The sequence below is a fragment of the Balaenoptera borealis genome (genome assembly GCF_965194805.1).
Source record: "Balaenoptera borealis genome assembly, chromosome: 21".
Lineage (NCBI taxonomy): Eukaryota > Metazoa > Chordata > Mammalia > Artiodactyla > Balaenopteridae > Balaenoptera > Balaenoptera borealis.
In genome coordinates, this window is record NC_138880.1 from 21,744,520 (window position 1) to 21,765,701 (window position 21,182).

A 21,182-nucleotide genomic window follows, 5' to 3' on the forward strand; every position below is an offset into this window, starting at 1 on the left:
AATAAAATTGGGAAAAACAAGGATAGGTATGAATTTAGCACATAGATAAAATTATACTCATGAGACAAATTATTCTCCTACTTTGCTTTCTCTTGGTTTCTGTAAAAATATTTAATCTCTATTCTCTGCTACTGATTTCCCTTTGTGCTGGTTTGATTTAAAATATGTCTAAAAATATTATTAGGTAAAATAGATACAAAGAAAATGATTATGAATGGTAGGAAGGTATTTCAAGTTGGGCAGTTATAGAAAGGCCTCTCTGAGGAAGTGATGTTTGAGCTGAGAACTATAGGGAGGAAAGAAGGAGCTGGAATGGCAGAATCTTGAGAGAAAAGCATGGCCAGCTGAGGAAGCGGAAAGAGCACAGATAAATTTGTCATAGTTGGAATGGACAATGGTTGGAGGAAAGCTATAGGTGAGATTAAATGCGGACAGGAGGCCAGACCATCTAGGTCTGTTAGCCATTTGGATTTTATCCTAAATGCCATGGAAAGTTGTTAGAAATGATTAGAAACCTGATTTAGGTTTTAACATAATATTCTGGTTGTTAAGCTGAGGAGTTGGAGGCAGGAGTGGGACAGGGTTGAATATGAACTAGTTGAGATGATGAAATGATGGTGGCTTAAACTTAATGATGAAATTTTAAAGTGAGTTGGGGGAAGGGAAGGCTTCCGAATATTGAAATCGGAAGAGTGTTACAGATATGTTAAGGTGGGATGCTTATTAGACATTTAACTGCAAATGAGTTGGGAGTTCTGGGTCTGGGTAGAAGCTTAAATTGGAGAGTGGAACTTAAACTTTTGGAAGTAAATGTGATTACCTAGGGAGACATTGGAACTAGAATAAAGTAAGGGACCAGAACTGACCCTGGAAGCACACCCAAACTTAGAGGTTCAAGAGGATTCCAAGCCAAAAAAGAATGCTGGGAAACAGACGAGTAACGTAGGAGGGATGTCATTTACATGATCTTGATTGCAAAGAGAAGAAACCATTCCAAGAGGAGGGTCCTGGCCAACTATGTTGACGGCTGAGAGCTCAAGTAAGATAAAGCCAGGAGTGACCACTGACTTTCTAAACTTCTTCATTTTTGTAACTGATCAGTTTGGTTTTTTTTTTCAGTCTAGGACATGTTCAGGGAGGCAAGACAAGAGAAGCCACAAGGGTTTGAAGGACCCGGCAAGAAAAAATTGAAGTAAATTCAAATCCAAATCATACATAGAGAGAAAATATTTGTAATTTGTATAATAAGGGGATAATCTTTTCAGTGTATATCTTAAAATTAAGAAAAAAGACCAAAAACCTGGTAGGAAAAAACAGCTGAAAGGCTTAAACATGATTCATAGAAAAAGAAATGAAAATGGCTCTTAAGCATATGAAAATAATAGCTTTATTAATAATAAAATAAATGCAAGCTAAAAATAAGGATACAATTTCTCACCGACCAAGTGAAGTTTGACACCTTCTCATGTTGTTTGAAATGCAAAATTACATGATCTTTGTGGTTGGGAATCTGGAAAAATGTACCAAAATTACAGGTGCATTTATATTAATAGTTACTGTATTCATAATTAGAACTTTTAAGAAATATTAAAAATAAATATAACATTTTTATGAAGAACCTTTTTTGAATAATTCTCGAGACAAGTGGCATGGTTTTACAATTTTGCAAATCTCTTTAGTTTCTGGTTTATATCTACTCCAGCATTCCATCTATTGCAGTGGGTTTTTTTAATAAATATTTTTTATTTTATTTATTTATTTTTAAATTTATTTATTTTATTATTTTATTTTTGGCTGTGTTGTGTCTTTGTTGCTGTGTACGGGCTTTTCTCTAGTGGAGGCGAGCAGGGGCTACTCTTCGTTGCGGTGCACGCGCTTCTCATTGCAGTGGCTTCTCATTGCAAAGCACAGGCTCTAGGCATGCAGGCTTCAGTAGTTGCAGCACGCAGGCTCAGTAGTTGTGGCGCACGGGCTTAGTTGCTCCGCGGCATGTGGGATCTTCCTGGACCAGGGCTCGAACCCACGTCCCCTGCATTGGCAGGTGGATTCTTAACCACTGTGCCACCAGGGAAGCCCTATTGCAATGTTATTTTAGTTGAAGTATATGAAGAAAATCTGTCCTCACACTAATACATAGTTGGAAAAGGGGAGATCATTCTAATACCTTTTTCAGATAATTGTTTTTTCTTTTTTTTGAAATCATATTAACGAACATTTTGTCCTCTGTAACATTAAAATCCATTGATCTGTCTTATACTTTGAGTTCACTTTACCCTTGCATAATCTTGTAACATCATGCATTGGTCTTTTGGAAAACAATTGGTTCACCGAATTTGCAGATTTTTCAAATGTTGACACATTTCATTATGCAATAGCAAAAAAATCCCAGTTGTTAATACTCCTACCAATTTTATCAGAAAAGACTAAGTATTGGGAAACTGTCAAGCTCAGAATAGTAGATACAAGTTTTCCAAAACTCAGTTTTGCTTAAAAGCTCCAGTTTTATCATTGGGAACTAATATACTCACTTGGTTTCCTTGAAATGACAGGGTTTCTGTCAGTGTTTGAGAAAATGTCTTTTCCAAATCACTACATCTGAATGACCCCAGTTTGTCTCATTTGTTCTTTCTACTAAAAATGACCTATGAAAAAACGCCGCTAGTATGGCTTGCAACTCAATCATAGAAAATGCTTTTTTGCGAGACAACCATTGTTTTTCCATATGCAGCATAAATGCTTTACACATATTTTCCATCTTGTCACCCAGAATGCTAAATCCTGTACTCAGTGTTGAGATTTAATACTTTACTATTGCATCAAGAAATAAGAATGTTTTTAAGTAAAATGGGCTTTTTTTTTCTTTCTTTTTTTTTCTTTTAAACTGGCAGCATGCAAATAGGTAGAGATTTTAAAAACACAATAAATGACTATGGTACTGTTTGGTGCTACTTCCTTGATTAATGGTGAGACACCAGCAGTTTTATCTACTATCAGTGCAAATGTCAACACAGTGAAAAGGCAAATCAAGTCTGCTGCTTTAATATGTACCCTAAAAAAAGTCATCACGTATATAAGAGTAACAACTTCAGACTTTTTTTTTTGAAGTTTTGCATATCTTAAAAATTAAAAGAGAGTGAAGAGATTGATTGGTTGATGGTCAAGTTTGGGTGGAATTGAGAGCGTGAGAGGCAGAAGAAGCTAATAAATCCAGAAATGGAAGTTTGGGAGTTCTGCGCTCTGGCAGGTCAATTCCTTTCAAGAGCTATTGTCAAAAGAACGGGCTAATGAGATGGAATGGGCAGGTGTAAATTAGAGAATTTTGATAAATTAATACTTGCTGTTATGGTGTCACCCAACAATGGCTAGAGATGGGATTAAACAAGGAAGCTAAGGCAATTCTTTATTGGGAAAGAGTTTCCCAAATTCAGTAGGTAATACATTTTAAGAATGTAATTAAAATGTTTCTAGTGAAAAGGTAGAATTGTTGCTCAAAGGTAATCAGAATTATCTGGAATTGTCTGGATGTAGGAGATACAGATCCCTTGTTCTGTTTTCTCAAAATCTGTATGTACATATGTATATCTGTGCATATGTACATATGTATATACATGTATATATGAAAATCTATATGTATATGTACATATAAATGTGTGCAATTTCCCTTTACTATTTTTGAAAAGGTTTTATTTATTTGGGGGGGTCGTTTTTATTTATTTTTAAATATTTATTTATGGCTACGTTGGGTCTTCCTTGCTTGCGTGCGTGCTTTCTCTAGTTGCGGCGAGCGGGGGCTACTCTTCGTTGCAGTGTGTGGGATTCTCATTCCCTTGGTTTCTCTTGCTGAGGACCACGGGCTCTAGGCACGCGGGCTTCAGTAGTTGTGGCTCACGGGCTCTAGAGCGCAGGCTCAGTAGTTGTGGCGCATGGGCTTCGTTGCTCCGCGGCATGTGGGAACTTCCCAGACCGGGGATTGAACCCTTGTCCCCTGCATTGGTAGGCGGATTCTTAACCACTGTGCCACCAGGGGCCCTATTTTTTTTTTTTAACGAACACCTTTTAATGGCCAAGTCTCTAGTGAGACATGCCTTGGGCTTCGGGCGCAAAACTTGCGTTACCTCACTCAGGCGCATGCGCACTTAGGGAGTCTGAAGGGGAGCGCTTCTCATGTATGCGCACCTTGAAATCTGAAAGTAAGCCCGTCCTTAAACTTGGTAACCCGGCGCCTCACCTGTCTATGGTTTAAGGAGGCATACAAGGAGGCCCTCTCTTTTTGGCTTGTGCAAGCACTGGGTGAGTGATTCCTTTAATCTGCGACCTGAGTGCCTGAGGCTAGGCTCTGCCTCTGCCTCCCCTTAGTCCCGGAAGCTCCTAAGTTCCTCTCATGTTCTTTGCAGCAGTGTGCCGCCTTTGAGCACCATTTTTTTCTTTTCTTTTAGGCCATGCCGCATGGCAGGTGGGATCTTAGTTCCCTGATCCGCGCCCCCTGCAGTGTAAGCGCGGAGTCTTAACCACTGGACCACCAGGGAAGTCCCTGTTTGTTTGTTTTTTTTAATGACTTGCAGGGAGGTGGCTTGCTGTGTTGTCACTTGTAAATAATTTTCAACCAATTGCTTGAAATTCTTAGGAAACTTGATCGTTCGTGTAACTCCTTGTCTCCTTTCCCAAGCACGTGGCTGCCACAGATCTGCTGGATTTGAGGAGTCCAGGATGCACTGACCTGCTGACGCTTGACTGCGGACTGAGGTTAACGAGTGTGTCTGCGCCAGAACACCGCCACTCTTTTCCTTTTCAGAGCACGGGGAGGTGTATTCCACATCAGAAACAGCCCAATCTTCAACTAGGGCCACCTGCCGCCATGTCCAAAAGGCTCTGCTCCCAGTTAGAGCAAGAAATCCCGGAAGATGCCCGCTGTCAGATACATCTGGAGCCACCACAGCTGTTCTGCCATGATGACCAAATCACGCTTTGTGACAAGTACTTCACGTCCCAGGAGCAGAAGAATCCCGTGGTATATGAAGTACAAGAGGCTGCTGAGAATTATAGGGTAAGCTTCATGCAGATCCCAGCCCACTCTGTCATTCTGGCTGCCTCCTCTTATTTATTACCTTATTTATTTGGGGGACAGATATTCTGATCCTCCAAGACCATTCCCTTAGTTGATGTTTATCAAAGAATACTAGATAAGTACCATATTTAGACCTTCAACTTCAAGGCTAGGGAAACATTGTAGTCAGGGCTATTGGCCTTTCAGTTGTCTAAGGTTAGGAATCTATCTGTTGTAAAGCAATTACTTTACCTGGAATTCTGTGATATATTTCTCTGCAGAAGTTATTCCAGGAGATATTGAACACATTGAAGGAGAAACTTGAAGTAGCTAAAAGCATATTGGCTGATGAGCAAGAAAGAATGGTGATGATGCAGGTCAGTGCTTATCTTGATTCTTAGGGGGAAATTACCCATAATGTTGGATAGCAAATAACATAAACACAATCAAAAGACAAAGGACAAAGCAGGAAAAACTACTTGAAATCCATAGGTAGGAAAAGTGTTAATTTCTTCACGTGTAAAAAGCTCTTAAAAGTCAATAAGCAGGGGACTTCCCTGGTGGTACAGTGGTTAACACTCCAGGCTCCCACTGCAGGGGACATGGGTTCTATCCCTGATTGGGGAACTAAGATCCCACATGCTGTGCAGCCAAAAAAAAAGTCAATAAGCAAAAGACTAGGAACTCCACAGAAAAATGATCAAAGACATGAGAGTTCACAGAAAAGAAAATGCAGATATCTTTTGAACATACTGAATTGGTTCATAAGCTCATGGTAAGAGAAATACAAATTAATTATATTAAATTTGCTAGTGAGATGGCATTTGCATCCCTTACTGGCAAAGATTGATAGCACAGTTTATAACAATGCCATAGGAGAATGAGCATCTTATGTACTTTTGGTGGCCATGTAAATCCTGAAGCCATTTAAAGGGCAATTTAAAAATTACTATTCTGGGGTGCGGGGGTATAAATTAGGAGCTTGGGATTAACATATAAAGTACTATATATAAAATAGATATATATATTTAGATCTATAAATATATCTATTTTACATATAGGGAAAAGAATCTGAGAAATATATATGTGTAACTGAGTCACTTTGCTGTACACCTGAAACTAACACAACATTGTGTCAACTATACTTCAATAAAAAGTAAATAAATAAATAAAGAATTACTATTCAAATTGAGGAATCACGGTCCATTATGCACGTTTCACTTCTAATTTCAGACCCTCCCTTCATATGTAACTGTTCTGCCAGTTATACTAGATTCTCATCCAGTTGAGGATGGTAGGCATTTTTTTCAGCTCCAAGCACCATATATTAACAAATATTGGGGTCCCACTGTTTGCCAGGAGCTTTGCTAGGTGCTGGGGATTCAGTAGTGAAAAGAAAAAAAAAAACAAAACAAACAATCCTGGCCTTGTGCAATTGACATTCTAGTGGAGGTAAACAAGTAAAATGTGTAGTATGTTACATTGTAAGTGCTGTACATTTTATTTAAAAAGCAGGAAAGAGTGATGGGATGTACTTTTAAACAAAGTGATCAGGACCTTGTCATTCCAAAATTGGTTTTGAGAAGACTCGAGGAGGTGAGGAAGTGAGCTGTGCAGTCGTGGGAAGAATATTCTAGGCAGAGGGAAGGGCAAGTACAACGATCTCAAGACTGGTGTATACTTGGTTGGGGTTATGAAGGAAGTGGAGGCTAATAGGTGATGAGATCAGAAGACCACATCTGACAGGGAAGTTGATTTTCTTTTTTTTTTCTTCTCTTTTTAAAAATTTATTATTTTTTAATGAAAAAAGGAAGCCAGTGGAAACTTTTGAACAGAGCAGTAATGTGATCTAACTTCCATTTTCATAGGAATAGTCTAGCTGCTGAATGAGAATAAGACTGTAGGAGGGTGAGAGCGCAGGTCGGAGGACCTGAAGGGGACTGTTTGCAATAGTCAGGGACAGGTAATGGTGAACTGCGGGGGAGGGGTGGTAGAAGTGGTGAGAATAGTCAGGCTCTTGATAAATCTTGACTCTATAGAGTGTCATGAGGTTAAATATGGTCATTAAGCTGACTACTCCCAATGGATGTCTTTAGCTCAGACTTCCCAGTGGTGGGTTTTCACGTCTGACTTCCTGCCTAGCATCTCTCCTTGGATGGCTAACCGACTAATCAAAATCGACATATCCCACACTGAGCTGCCGATACACTCCCCACTTCTGGAGTCTATCCCTTCCAAACTTTTCCTTTCTATGTTTTGGCAACTCTATTCTTTGTCTAAAAACCTTAGAGTCACCCTTTGATTCCTCTTTTCTCACACCCCCTATCCAAAGCATCAGCAAAAGCCATTGGTGCTGCCTTCCAGTTTTCCTGGTCTCCTTTTTGGTCACTGAAGTTGTATAGATTCCTCAGTTTTCTAAGTCAATTAACATTTCTTCATCTGCATTTTATGTTCTAAGATTGTGTTGATGTCTTGGCTGATGTTGACTCTGAAATTCTCTCTGTCCTTTGTATTATATATCTGTTACTTCTTCCCCTGTACTTTTATATTTCCTTGTCTTTATATTAAAATTATGGATGGAAAGTAACCATAGGTATTTATCTGTGGTGTTTAACCTGAATTCTGTCATCTATGGTGAAGGAAGAAGAGCAGAATTTTAAAGCGATGATTGAGTCTGAATATAGGATAAGGTTCGGGTTGCTGATTGAAGAAAACAAAGTGAACTTCCAGAGCCCGCAAGGGTGCGGATTCAACCTGAACTTGAGAGAAGCCAGTCAGAACCAACTGATGGAGTTTGCCACAAAGCTAAAGGAGAAGTTCCAGGAAATACTACAGGTGAGATGTGAAACATGGCATCCTAACAATATTTGGGAAATGAGAGAAAGAAGAGCTGAACAGTATGTCAATTCCAGAATAAGACATCCACTGACAACCATGGATCTATTAAAAGAAGGAATATAGTCATCCAGCAATTCTATTTCTGATAATTTATCTCGCAAATATACTTACATGCATATAAAAAGACACGTGGGTAAGGAAGTGCGGTAAAATTATTTCAGTATAGAGCCGTGGCTTTGAGGTAGTCTTTGAAGCCAGATTGATGAGATTCGTATCTGGGTTCTGCAATTTACTAGCCTCTAGGTGACCTTAAACATGTTGCTTAACCTCTGACTTGGTTTCCTTAGCTGTAAAATGAGGATAATGGCCCTTAGTTCATAATATTGTTGTGAAGCTTGAGTATGATAATCTACATAAAGCTCTTTAAATAGTGTTTGTATGTGTGTACATTATTGTGTAATGTAAGTATTAGGTGTTATTATTACTATAATATTTGTTGATAGGAAGAGAGTAGATACAACCTGTATCCATCAATGTTGGACTCATGAACTACATTGTACAGGACATAAAATGGAATGCTCTTCAGCATTTAGAAAAGATAACATGGCTCTATATGTATAGATAAGGAATGCTCTCCAAGAGCATATTATTTATTAAGAAAAAAGCAAGCTGTCAGATCAGCAGTGGAGTATAATATGGTATCACTTGAGTTAAGAAAAAAATAACATGGAACATTTGTGTATTTAACTAGGTGGAGCTTCTTTGCAAGGATAGAAGGGAAACTGGTATCCCTTCTGGTTTGATTATTTTATTCTCATCAGTGAATTTAATTTTTAATTAAATTATAATAAGTCATAGTTTGAATTTAATGAAGGAAATAGGAAACTTCCTGAACAAAACTGCACAGCAACAAAAAGTGGTCTGTTTTAGGTCCAGGCTGTGAACTGATTAAGTAGACTATGTGGATACTGTCCACATCAACATAAATATATTGTGTCAAAGAATCAAGTTTCTATTGAGGTGTCTTGATTGACACAGAGGAATATCCTGGCCTTATCTAATTATGTCTGTTTCTGGGGTGGCAGGCAGTAAAGCAGGTTTTTAAAGAGATGGTTGAATTAGCGAATAAGAGAAATTGTCAGTTGTTGAATAGTAATAAGGATGCTTCTGCAGAGACTGAACTGTTTGGGGAGAGAGAACATGAGTAAACTGAGGGAGAGTGAAGTCAGGCTCTCTGAACAGATCTGCAGTCTCCAGAAGATCACCACAGAGCTGGAGAAGAAGTGTGGGCAATCTGCCTCAGCGTTGCTCCAGGTAAGATTCTGGGAATAACCTTCACTACAGTATTTGAGAAATGAGAAGTGGACAGTACTCATTAGGGGCCAGTTCTAGAACACAGTGCCCAGTGATCTTCAGTCATACATGAAGGCTACCAAAAGCATTATGACTCATTATAAAATCATGGTATGTATAGAGCTGCTTCACTGATCAGTAGTAAATATGAATTGAGATGTCCTTTAATAAGGTAAATAATTGGTTAGTCAGATTATGATGTATCCATACAATAGAATATTCTGCAACCATAAAAAAACAAGTAAAGCAGTTCTAAACGCACTAAAAGATTATCTTCAAGATATCAAGTGAAAAAAAATGCAGAAAACTTTTTGTTATTTAGAGAATATGTATAGACGTATATGCTCATTAACATTCAGACAACCTCTGGCAAAATAAACACAAACATTGTAATCAGCAGTAACCTTGGGAAACAAGGGTGAGACTTACTTGTATAGTATTGTGTGTTTTTTAAACTGTTTTGATTCTTTGTAGTTTTTATTTTTTATTTTTGGCCATGCTGCGCAGCTTGTGGGATCTTAGTTCCCCAACCAGGGACTGAACCCCGGCCCTTGGCAGTGAGAGTGCAGAGTCCTAACCACTGGACCACCAGGGAATTTCCAGTATTGTGTATTTTAAATTTTGTTCAGTAACATGCATTACTCTTTTCAGTAAGTAAATGTTTATCTTTTAAAGACTGTTTATATCCTTCTGACAGGCCCACATTTGCAATGTGAGTACTCTGAGAAGCCCCTGCACGTAAACCCTTAGGTTCTGTTCTAGAGCCACGCCTAGTTCCGGACAGTGCAGATAGGTGTGACCCAATTATGTTCAGTTCCTGACCTGGTTCCAGCCACCATCCCCAGCTTAGCAGGCTCAATTCTTTTCTTGTTTGTTTGTTTGTTTTTAATAACTAATGAGTTTATTATTGTTTTAAATGAATGACTAAAGAGCAATTTCTAAATCTCTTCAACTTTAAATTCCAACAAGATAAACAGCAAGACCGAGCCCCATCGCAGAAACGCCCCGGGGGCCTCAGTCAATCACAAGGCCCTGGAGTCCGGGAACCTCTGTTTCAGGGGCTGAAGAACAGGGCAGCCGGCACACCCCAGGGTCTAGGTGCCCCACCATGCCCGTGGCTCCCACCCTCTGAAGGATGTCCCCTCCCCACCCCTGCCACCTGCCAGGCCCCCCAGCCCCTCCCCACAGGGGGCTTCCTACTGGGCCTGCCACCCCCAGGTCCTGAACCCGCTGCCTCTCAGGAGTCCCCGAGGGCGCCCTGCCCCTCCACCGGCCGCCCCTGGGTTCCCACCCGCCCAGGAACACCCACGCCCCAACACCCACAGGGGACAGAAGCACTTGCGGCCACACGAAGGCCCATTCCCACACCCAGCGCGGGTCAGGGGCCCCGCCCCGTGCGCCCCCGGGTCCCCCCCTTCCTGCATCTGCCCAAGGCCTGAGTGGGTCACCACAGGGCTGGCTGGGGCCCAGGGTGTCCCAGATATACCCCCGCCCTGCCACCCAGGGCTCAGCAGGCCCCTCTTCGGGGAACAAAGCCCACACTTCCCACAGGTGGACCCTCCCGGGGCAGGGACCCCCAGAGCCCGCCCCGCCCCCCGCCCCCCGCCCCACGAGGCTACGCCTGTCTCCGTGGCTGCAGGAAGCCCGGGCGGAGGACGCGGGGCAGCAGGCTCAATTCCTGCCAGCCCCAGGATAGAAAGCAAATGGGCAGAATTTGAATGTGGAGCATTGTGAATTTGAGGTATAGAAGATTATTTCCCTTGGGAATATAACAGTGATTTCAAGCATTTTTCTGACTTTTCCTATTCAGTGTCGAAATTTGGTATCTGAGAATTAGCACCATGAGGCTGAAGAAATTACATGGAAATCGAGTTTCATTATTATAAGAGAAAATACTTTTCATGAGCACAATTCACAAAGGGCTTGGCTCAAATACCCGCTAGTAATTTTGTCTCTTTTCACCCCATAGAATGCAAGATATTCTTTGGAAAGGTAAGTGATTCATTTTGGAAACACTTAGGTCAGATTCACAGTCTGATTTGTGAGCACACAGGGGTTAGAGATGTTGGGGTGCGGATAGCAAGGCCATGTAATGAGATCCATCCTCTGGATGGAGGGGCCTGGGGTCTGCACAGGTAACTGAGATTGTCCTTTCTTTAACAGGAGTGAGTCACTACTGCTTCAGTGTCTAGAGCCCGCCCGAATCACAGACCTGAGTTTATGCCAAATAACAGGAATGAGCAAAATGCTAGAAGTGCTGCAAAGTGAGTTGACACACATCCATGATCACAGGACACTTTATATTTGTATTTGAGGATAAAATGAACATCCTACCATAAGTAGGTAGCTCCAGATAGCTTAAGGATTTAAAATGACTCTATTTGCAAATATTTCTCCTGTGGTTTATATTTTCATTTGCCTAATAGTGTCTTTTGAAGAGCAGAAGTTTTAGATTTTGAAGTTACCTTTTTCTTTTTTAAATGGTGTATGCTTTTTGTGTCCTAAGAAATCTTTTTTTACCCCAACAAAGATTTCCTTCTAGAATTTTTACAGTTTTAGTTTTTGCATTTAGGTCTATTGTTCATTTAAAGTTGTGTGTGTTTGTTTTTTGGCTGCACTGTGTGGCATGCGGAATCTTAGTTCCCTGACCAGGGATCGAGCCAGTGGAAGCGCAGGGTCTTAACCACTGGACTGCCAGTGGGACCCCTAAAGTTAATATTTATGTACGATCCGAGATATGGTACAACTCCCCTCCTCTTTTAGTACATGTATGTATCCAATTGTTCCAACATCATTTGTTGAAAATCCATGGGCACATACGAGCAGATCTATGTCAAGTCTAATAGGTCCATTGATCATTGTATCTATCCTTTTGCTAATACCACGTTGGCTTGATTGGTTACAAAAAGTCTTAAAATTGGGCACTGTGAGTTCTCCAGATTTGTTCCTTCAAAAATAATTTTGGCTACTCTAAATCCTTCTCCACATAAATTTTAAAATGAGCTTGTTGGCATCTACAAAAAACCTGCTGGGGTTTTGATTGGTATTACACTGAATCTATAGAACAATTTAGGGATATGGTGGTATATCTCCATTTATTTAGGTCGTCTTTGATTTCTCTCAACAGTGTTTTGTAGTTTTCAGCTAATATTGTACATATTTAATTAGACAGATACCTAAGTATTTTTTAGTTCTATTCATGGAATTAAATATCAACTTCTAATTGAAATTTTATTTATTTCTAGTCTATTGATGGTATACAGAAGTATTCATTTGTGTATATTGATTGACATTGTATCTTACAACTGTGCTAAACTGATTTATTAGATCTAGTGACTTTTATAGATTTTCAGGGGATTCTCTACAAAGATATTCAAGTAATCTATAAATACAGACAATTTTTTTCTTCCTTTCTGTAAGCCTTTTCTGTTTTCTTCTTACCTATTGCACTTACTAGGGCCTTCAATATGATGGTGAATAGGAATGGTGAGAATCATCTACCTTCTTCCTGATCTTAGGAAGAAAGAAAGAAAGCATTGTTTTTCACCTTTAAGTTTAATGTTAGCTGTAGGTTTTTCATAGTTGCCTTTTGTCAAGTTGAGGAAGTTCCCCGTCTACTCCTGATTCACTAAAACTTTGTATCATGAACAGATGTTGAATTTATTAGATGCTTTTTTCTATATCTACCAAAATATTTTTTTCCTTCATATATTGATATGGTGAATTATATTTGCTTCATATGTTGAACCACCCTTGCATTCCCAAGATAAACTCTTGGTAATAATGTTTTAGCCATTTTACATATTGCCAGATTCAGTGTAGTAATGGGTTTTAAAGAATTTTTGCATTTATGCTAATGAGACATATTTTTCTGTAGCTTTCTTGTAATCATCCATTGGCACTTTATTTAATACATTTTATTTCTATTTCTAGATAATCAGTTCTTTGTCAAATCCACTTAGTCTTGCTTTCTTTAGATTCCTATATTCTATAGATACTTTTAAGTTTTTCTTTTTTTTTTAAACATAGTAAGCAAAAATTATTGTAGAGTTTGTGCCTAGCAATTCCAGTATGTAAAGTTCTTCAGATTTTTTTTAAATAAATTTATTTATTTATTTATTTATTTATTATTTTTGGTTGCATTGGGTCTTCACTGCTGCAAGCGGGGGCTACTATTCGTTGTAACGCACTGGCTTCTCATTGCAGTGGCTTCTTTTGTTGCAGAGCACAGGCTCTAGGCGTGCAGGCTTCAGTAGTTGTGGCATGTGGGCTCAGTAGTTGTGGCTCACGGGCTCTAGAGCGCAGGCTCAGTCGTTGTGGCACACGGGCTTAGTTGCTCCGTGGTGTGTGGGATCTTCCCAGACTAGGGATCAAACCCCTGTCCCCTGCATTGGCAGGCGGATTCTTAACCACTGCGCCACCAGGGAAGTCCTTCAGATTTATTTCTGCTAGTCTCACTCAGTAGTACTTTTTTACTTTGAGTGTGTGGTTAATGATTTTTTTAACAGTAAGCTTTCCTTTTTTCCTTAAATATTATTTTTAGAAGTTCTTTGAAGACAGGAATGAAGGTGTACACACTTCTAGAGAAAAATCTGCATTTATTTCTGCCAGTCTTCTGGAAATACTAGGAGCCTAGGACAAGTTGAAATTTAAAATTCAAGGCTTGTGGCTTTTAAGACCACTTTAATAATGATATGAATTAAGTGCAGAGATTTAAGTTCATTTGCCCATGAAACTTACTGCTGGATTAGATGTTAAAGAAAGAAATCAAGGACTACTACAGGTTTATGGTTTGACCAACTATAAAGCAGTAAGTGTTCTACTGAAAAGTAGAAACTGGGAAGGGATAGGTTTGGAGTTCCATTTTGGATGGAGTATGTTTGAAATTTCTGCGTTTTGTCCAACTGGTATTTGTCAACTTTTTTATGGAGTAAGTCATGAACATATAGAAGATATTTAAAACTGAGGCTAGATGAAGGCACTTAGGGGAAAAGAATACAAGTAGTGAAAAGGAAGACCCAGGACCAATCCCTGAGAAATCAGAATATTTAAAAGTTGAACAGAAAGAAATGAGAAGGAACAGTTAGCGATATGAAGACACGTACCACTTTCATTCACGTATAAGAAATCACAGTGAGCGTTCTTGATCTCAGCTTGATTTTTCTGGAGGATTCTCACAGGATTTCTGGCCTCTGATATGTTCTCTTCTGATTTACTCAATATTAAGGGCCTGCTGGCAGCAGTTTCTAAGTATCTGTCACATCTTGGTGATATTTAAGATGAAGAAAGCAGTTCAGTCACAGGATAGAGCCATGAATCAACTGCTCTATTAGGAGACTTCATGTTTCTGGCTGTTCAGGCTTGGAGAAGATCTTTAGGGACTAGAGTTGGGTCTCAGGTGATACTGGGCTAGGACTGAGTATCAGGTCATTTTTACAGCCTGGCAGAATTCCTTTCTGTTTTGAGAGGTATTTCTAAACCTCTCCGTAGTTCATTATTCATTGTTTTGTTCTTCTTCCTCAGATAGATTTCATTTTCATCTCCTTCCATTATCTTATTGACTCTGTTCCTCTGTGATGGCCATTTCTTTTTTTTTTTCTTTTTTGGCTGCGCTGCACGGCATGTGGGATCTTAGTTCCCTGCCCAGGGATCGAACCCACGTCCCCTGCATTGGAAGCACGGGAGTCATAACCACTAGGCCACCAGGGAATTCCCCCATTTCTTGAAGCAGAGCTTAGGGGTCCCTTTATCTGTACTCTCCTAGATTGCCTCTCCCATATCTGTGCCTGAGACTCGTGCCCACTCACGAGGAAGCCCCTGCATGTTAGACATCATGCGTCTCTGGCACTGACAAACCCCTAGGTTACCTAACTTTCTTTCTCCCTGCAGGACCTGTAACTTTGGACCCTGAAACAGCTCATCCCTGTCTGGTCTTATCTGAGGATCTGAGAAGTGTGAGGCTCAGAAATGTGCAGCAGGAGGTACCCAGTCGCCCAGAGAGATTTGACTTCAGCGCCACTGTGTTGGGTGTGGAGCGCTTCACCTCAGGGCGGCACTACTGGGAGGTGGATGTGGAAAAGGCAACACAGTGGCAGCTGGGCGTACACAGAAGCTCTGCCAGCAGAAGTGCTTCCGGAGATAAGGTCTTATTCACAGGATCCATGATGGGAACTGATTATACTTTCTGGGCCTTCCCCCCTTTAAAAAGGGTTTCCTTGAGAGAGCAGATGCACAGAGTTGGCGTTTTCCTGGACTATGAGTATGGGCAGATATCCTTCTATGATGTGACAAAGAGATCCCTCATCTACAATTTCTCTTATCTCGCCTTCCAAGGAGCTCTCAGGCCTGTATTTTCTCTTTGTATTTCAAATGGAGGCATGAATTCAGACTCTCTGAGCATCTGCCTCCCTCATGTTTCTTCTTGTAATGGTACTCTTAGCCCTCAATCTTCTTTGGTGTGAAATCTAAGACCACAAGAGGCCAGAATGTTACAAGCATGACTTTATATAAATTATTTTACAAAGTAATCCAATAAAAGATTTTTAGCACTTGAGTTGGAACCCAGGTTAACACCCCAGAGCCTTTGCATTCATATGGCTTTCAACACCCATTTCATGGAAGAGGTTACATTTAACCTGAATCATGGATGATAATAACTGAAGGACTCCACGTTAATTAGAACAGCAAATGCCTATGCAGCATAAGATTGGGAAATTAGAGACGGAAATAGTCTGGGATCCTTAAGACTAGGTTAAGGACTCTAGAGATTTCTGAAAACAGAATTGGGTATAATCAAGACTTTAGATTTGAGGCTATCATCAGAGTGACATGTAGAATGGAGACATCCTATTCCTGACATTGTCAGGACTTCTAACATCATTCCAAATAGAGGACAACTTAATTTCCCTGGGTACCTTATCTCAGTGGGGAGGAGATGTTGCAGAAAATGTATTTTAAAAATATTTCAAGTATCCAACTTCTCTCTTACAAGGAAAATTAGATTTCTTAAAAGAAGACTGATAGTTCACTGCTTTGAAAAACTATTACATTAAGTCATGTTGTAGTGGTGTCTTGTATTTGCCTTCATCTTTCTCTATTTGATAATCCACTGAAAATTTTTTCCTAGAGCCTTGTTCAGGGGTGGTCATACAATGCTGAAAAGACAACAAAATTATTTATTAGAGGAACTTTTAATGAAAGGTTTATCATAGTGTATCTCCCTTTATGTTTTTAACAACCTGTAAGTGTGTATTGATCTTTATTATTCAAATGTAGAAGCTGAGGCCCAGAGGCGATTTAATTTTCCTAAAGTCACATAGCTGTTAAGTATCTAATAAGGTACAAGGGTAAGGAATTAAACCTGGATCATCATTTTAAAAGCAACCTCTGTCTCAAATTTGAAAAAAATGTAAGCCTGTAAAAAGTCATTGCATATCTTCACATCAAATCACAAGACTTAAGGGGAAAGTAGCCCTGATCTGAGAAGTGGGGGCTAGCTCAGGTGAGTGAGCTGGAAGTTAGATAATCATTTGAAACACTGAGATTTAAAACTCAGAGCAATGGTTCTCAAACCCCTTCCCAATTTCCTGTGGGAAAGATGACAATTGACTATATAGGGAAATGTGAGAATTTAATAATAATTGTATGTATGAGTCTAAATCTTCACCTTCATCTTACCTCAAATTTCTCCTGCCTCTACAACTTGACTCTTAAGAACTAACTACTTTCCCAAACTTAGAAACCAAAAGAGAATGCAGCATGTCCTACCAATGTCAGTCTGAGACATTGTCTAACCAACACACAAAGATTATTTAAATTATTTAGGAAAATGCATCTGCGATTGACTTTGGTAGTTACCAGCTGATGAGAACCCAGACACTGAAGTTACATGTTAACTCAAATTATCTGGTAGAAAAGAAATCCTTAAAGGTTTTTGTTTTATTACCATGTAGAGTATTAACCAGTTTTGGATCTACCCTAAGCAATTTTATTTAAACTGCTTCTCATTTCTCTTGCAACAAACTTAACTCTCTAACTGGTTCCCTAACTAATTACTGAGTTGAGCAAAATCTCTGACATATCACTGTCAATATTTGTATGAGGATCATGAATTTTAGCCTTTGAAAATAATACTTTAGCACAGCCTACTGACCCTCTGAATAAATGGATGCCTAGTGTATCCTTCCGCCAGTCACAGAGACTTTGCACATACACTTCCCTGACTTCAGTCACCACTCTCCCCTTTTTCGCTAATTTAGATCTTAGCTTAAGTGTTGCTCCTCGAAGCAGTCTTCCTTGACAAACTTAACAAGGGAGAATCCTGGGACATCATTGCACCAGTTACAGCTTCTTTTATGCAAAGCACAGTTGCAATTTTATATTTATTTGGACGATTCTTTGACTGCCTTTCCCACTAGACTAAATTCCATGAGAGTAAGGACTGTACTTGTTTCTGTTCATTCTTTTATCTTGTGTTAAACAGTCCTTAGCACATAAATTCTCAAATACATATTGAAAGTGAGGAAAAAGCAGTAAGTAGTGTTGTATATTATGGAGCTGGATGGGTGATGGTTATTGGTTAAAGTCTTGGAAGGGAGGTGCACCCATGTCAAAATGAAAAGGTCAGTAAATAAATTCAGGTGAACTGGTGGTTTAGTTTGTTAGGGCAGCCATAATGAAATACCACAAACTGGGTGGCTTAAGCAACAGAAATGCCTTTTTTCATAGTTCTGAAGGGTACAAATGAAGGTGTTGGCAGGGCTGTTTCCTTCTGAAGATGGTCGCATGCCTCTCTCCTAGCTTCTGGTGGTTTGCTGGAAATCTTTGTTCTTTGTCTAATTGATATATCACTCCCTTCTCTGCTTCTGTCTTCACTTGGTGTCCTCCCTGTGTCTCTGTCTCTACACATGGCCTTTTTAAAATAAATAAGGGCATCAGTTACATTGGGTTTGGGGCCCACCCTACAGTATGGGTTCATTGTAACTTAATAGTGACCCTATTTCCAGATGAGGTTACATCTGAGGTACGGGGAGTTAGGACTCTTGGGGGGACATGGGGGGTGGTGGGGGACGACACAATTTAACCCATAGCAGACGGGTTAGTATGAAAAGAGTTTTTCACATACAGCAGCAGGTCTGCAGATTCTGTGTATCCTGTAAGCACCTGAGGATTTTTTAAAAAATCATCACCCCTTACCCCCATCACCCTTTACCCCCCCCCCCCCCCACTAATTACATCAAGATCTCTGGGACTGGAATCCAGGAATCACTTTTCCAAAACTCCGTGGGTGATTTACAACATGGAGCCAAGATTAAGAAGAAAGTCAGTAAACGCAAACAGAGAACAACTGGTTTGGTCAGTGACTCCAGCCTTTTGTGTGGCTTGTAATTTTAAGTCTTAAAAGGTTAAGATGTGTGGTGATAGTGCTGGGGAGGTGGGCTTTTAGGTCAGAGATTAAGGTGAACCTTGGATGCCTTCTTTAGTAATGAGTAAGCATGTGTGGTTCGTATGACTGGGGCCGCCAGTCAGCCTGCTGTCTTAGAAGATTGTTGATTGGGTAAGGTATAATTGGAAGTCACTTTAAGAAACTGTATGGGGCTTCCCTGGTGGCACAGTGGTTGAGAATCTGCCTGCCAATGCAGGGGACACGGGTTCGAGCCCTGGTCTGGGAAGATCCCACATGCCGCGGAGCAACTAGGCCCGTGAGCCACAATTGCTGAGCCTGTGCGTCTGGAGCCTATGCTCCGCAACAAGAGAGGCCACGATAGTGAGAGGCCCGCGCACCGCGATGAAGAGTGGCCCCCACTTGCCGCAACTAGAGAAAGCCCTAGCACAGAAACGAAGACCCAACACAGCCATAAATAAATAAATAAAATTAAAAAAAAAAAAAAAGAAACTGTATGTCTTGGATAACTGTGCTAGGTAAGACCTAGGAATTCTCAGGCCATTGGAGGAGCCTCCAGTGTTTTAGAACATGTAGGATTGTCCCACCACACTGGGGACACATCTCTACCCTTAGAACACTTTGCATATGATAAATGTACCTTGGGCAAAACACTTAAGTAAAAAAATCCAGTTCCATTCTGTAGTTGTAACTCGAAATGACTTCTTTACACCTTTGTAGAACACTTCAGAGATTCTTATAGCTGAACTACTAACACGTTTCTGGGTTAAGAATTAAGCCCATACCAATCTAGACCGGCTACCTTCCCCTGAGAGTCAGGACAGTCTGCCTGAGATAATCTGGGGGCTAAAAGAAGAAAAGGTAAGTGGCCTCACTGCCATTAGTTTTTTTGATTTTGGATAAAGAAAAGGAATTCGGATAGAAGAGATAATTAATTCATGGAGAATGGGCAAGTGATTTGAAACTTTGATTTCTTGAAGTCCCTGATTAGAATGTGATAAATGCCATCAGTGGTAAACAAGTTAAAAAGCACATGGATGGGGGCTTCCCTGGTGGCGCAGTGGTTGAGAATCTGCCTGCTAATGCAGGGGACACGGGTTCGAGCCCTGGTCTGGGAAGATCCCACATGCCGCGGAGCAACTGGGCCCGTGAGCCACAGCTACTGAGCCTGCGCGTCTGGAGCCTGTGCTCTGCAACAAGAGAGGCCACGATAGTGAGAGGCCCGCGCACCGTGATGAAGAGTGGCCCCCGCTTGCCGCAACTAGAGAAAGCCCTCGCACAGAAACGAAGACCCAACATAGCCAAAAATAATTAGTTAATTAATTAATTAATTTTAAAAAAAAGCACATGGATGGGGAATGGAAAAAATTGGAGAAGCTTGCATTTTAGCTGTCCTGACAAATTGGAAAGTATACAACAGAATGGGACATTTGCCTTGAAGAGAGACAAGTGTGAGATTAGAAACTTACCCCCAAGTGAGAGGAATTATCTGCAGCAGTAAATGAACGTGGTAGGGTGAAAAAGCGTTGTTGAATTTAAATATTACATATTAAAATTTAAGTTTGTACATATACTATCTTCAAAATAAGCTTCCAAATGCTTTATATGTATTACCTCATTTGATTCTTCTAAGAGATAGATGTTTTTTATTTTACTGAATCAAAAATACACTAAAAAACCACCAAATAGTGATACAAACTCTTGAAAAATGAAGCTATTCATTTCTTTACACCCAGATTGTATATCCCTAAAGTTATTCAGTGAGATCTGAGGTTGACTGGAGGGGAATGTGAGGGAAGTTGAGGCCTAGTAAAGATGAAAGTGAAATTCACATTTCTCAAAAGAAGCAGTCAATGGAGACAATAAAATTATTTTCATGAAATGTATTTATGTATTTGTATACTATTTTGAAACCTTATGTGAGTAAGCTTTTTTTTCCCTAAATGAGTACTTCTAATGAGCTTTGTGTTCATCGTAATGAAATCAGCTAAAGATTACCCTGTATTTGTGTTTCTTATTTCAGATAGGAGAACTATGTGGTGATTCCAGATGCTGGTGGGTTTTCTATTTGAAAAAGGGAGTGGTCTAAGGGTACTGGCTGCAGTCTCCCTAACTCTTTGTGTGGCCTGTGACATTTCTAAAGCTAAAAGCTATTCCTATGTTTGATGTTGAGATTCAGAACTTCAAACATGAGTGAATTTTAGTCCAGGGACTATAAATGTGAATTTCCTCTGAGAATATACTATCCTTATCTTCATCATGGAGTTACATGGCTTGTTATGGAGGGAAAGGCAGGGATACTAGTTTCCTGGGTCTAGAGTGATTTGAGGAACTGGAGGAGGTGTGTGACATACCAGCCTCTTTTCAAAAACTTACGAAAAATACATGTGACTATCCATCACATGTCTTCCCCAGGACTTCCCTGGTGGTGCAGTGGTTAATTAAGTGGTTAATCCATCTGCCAATGCAGGGGACAAGGGTTCGAGTCCTGGTCCGGGAGGAGCCCACATGCCGCGGAGCAACTAAGCCCGTGTGCCACAACTA

The 21,182-nt window shown here is 40.2% G+C and overlaps 1 protein-coding gene across 1 annotated transcript in view; it reads left to right on the forward strand.

Annotated features, from left to right (window-relative positions):
* Positions 1-18,823, forward strand: part of TRIML2 (tripartite motif family like 2) — a 26,829-nt gene extending 8,006 nt beyond the window's left edge. The window contains 8 exon segments of the mRNA XM_082375443.1: positions 4,667-5,044; positions 5,326-5,421; positions 7,685-7,879; positions 8,968-9,041; positions 9,043-9,196; positions 11,205-11,227; positions 11,399-11,499; positions 15,125-18,823. Coding sequence (XP_082231569.1) covers positions 4,856-5,044; positions 5,326-5,421; positions 7,685-7,879; positions 8,968-9,041; positions 9,043-9,196; positions 11,205-11,227; positions 11,399-11,499; positions 15,125-15,696 — 1,404 coding nt within the window. The 5' untranslated portion in view covers positions 4,667-4,855 and the 3' untranslated portion in view covers positions 15,697-18,823.
* The last annotated feature ends 2,359 nt before the right edge of the window (positions 18,824-21,182 follow it).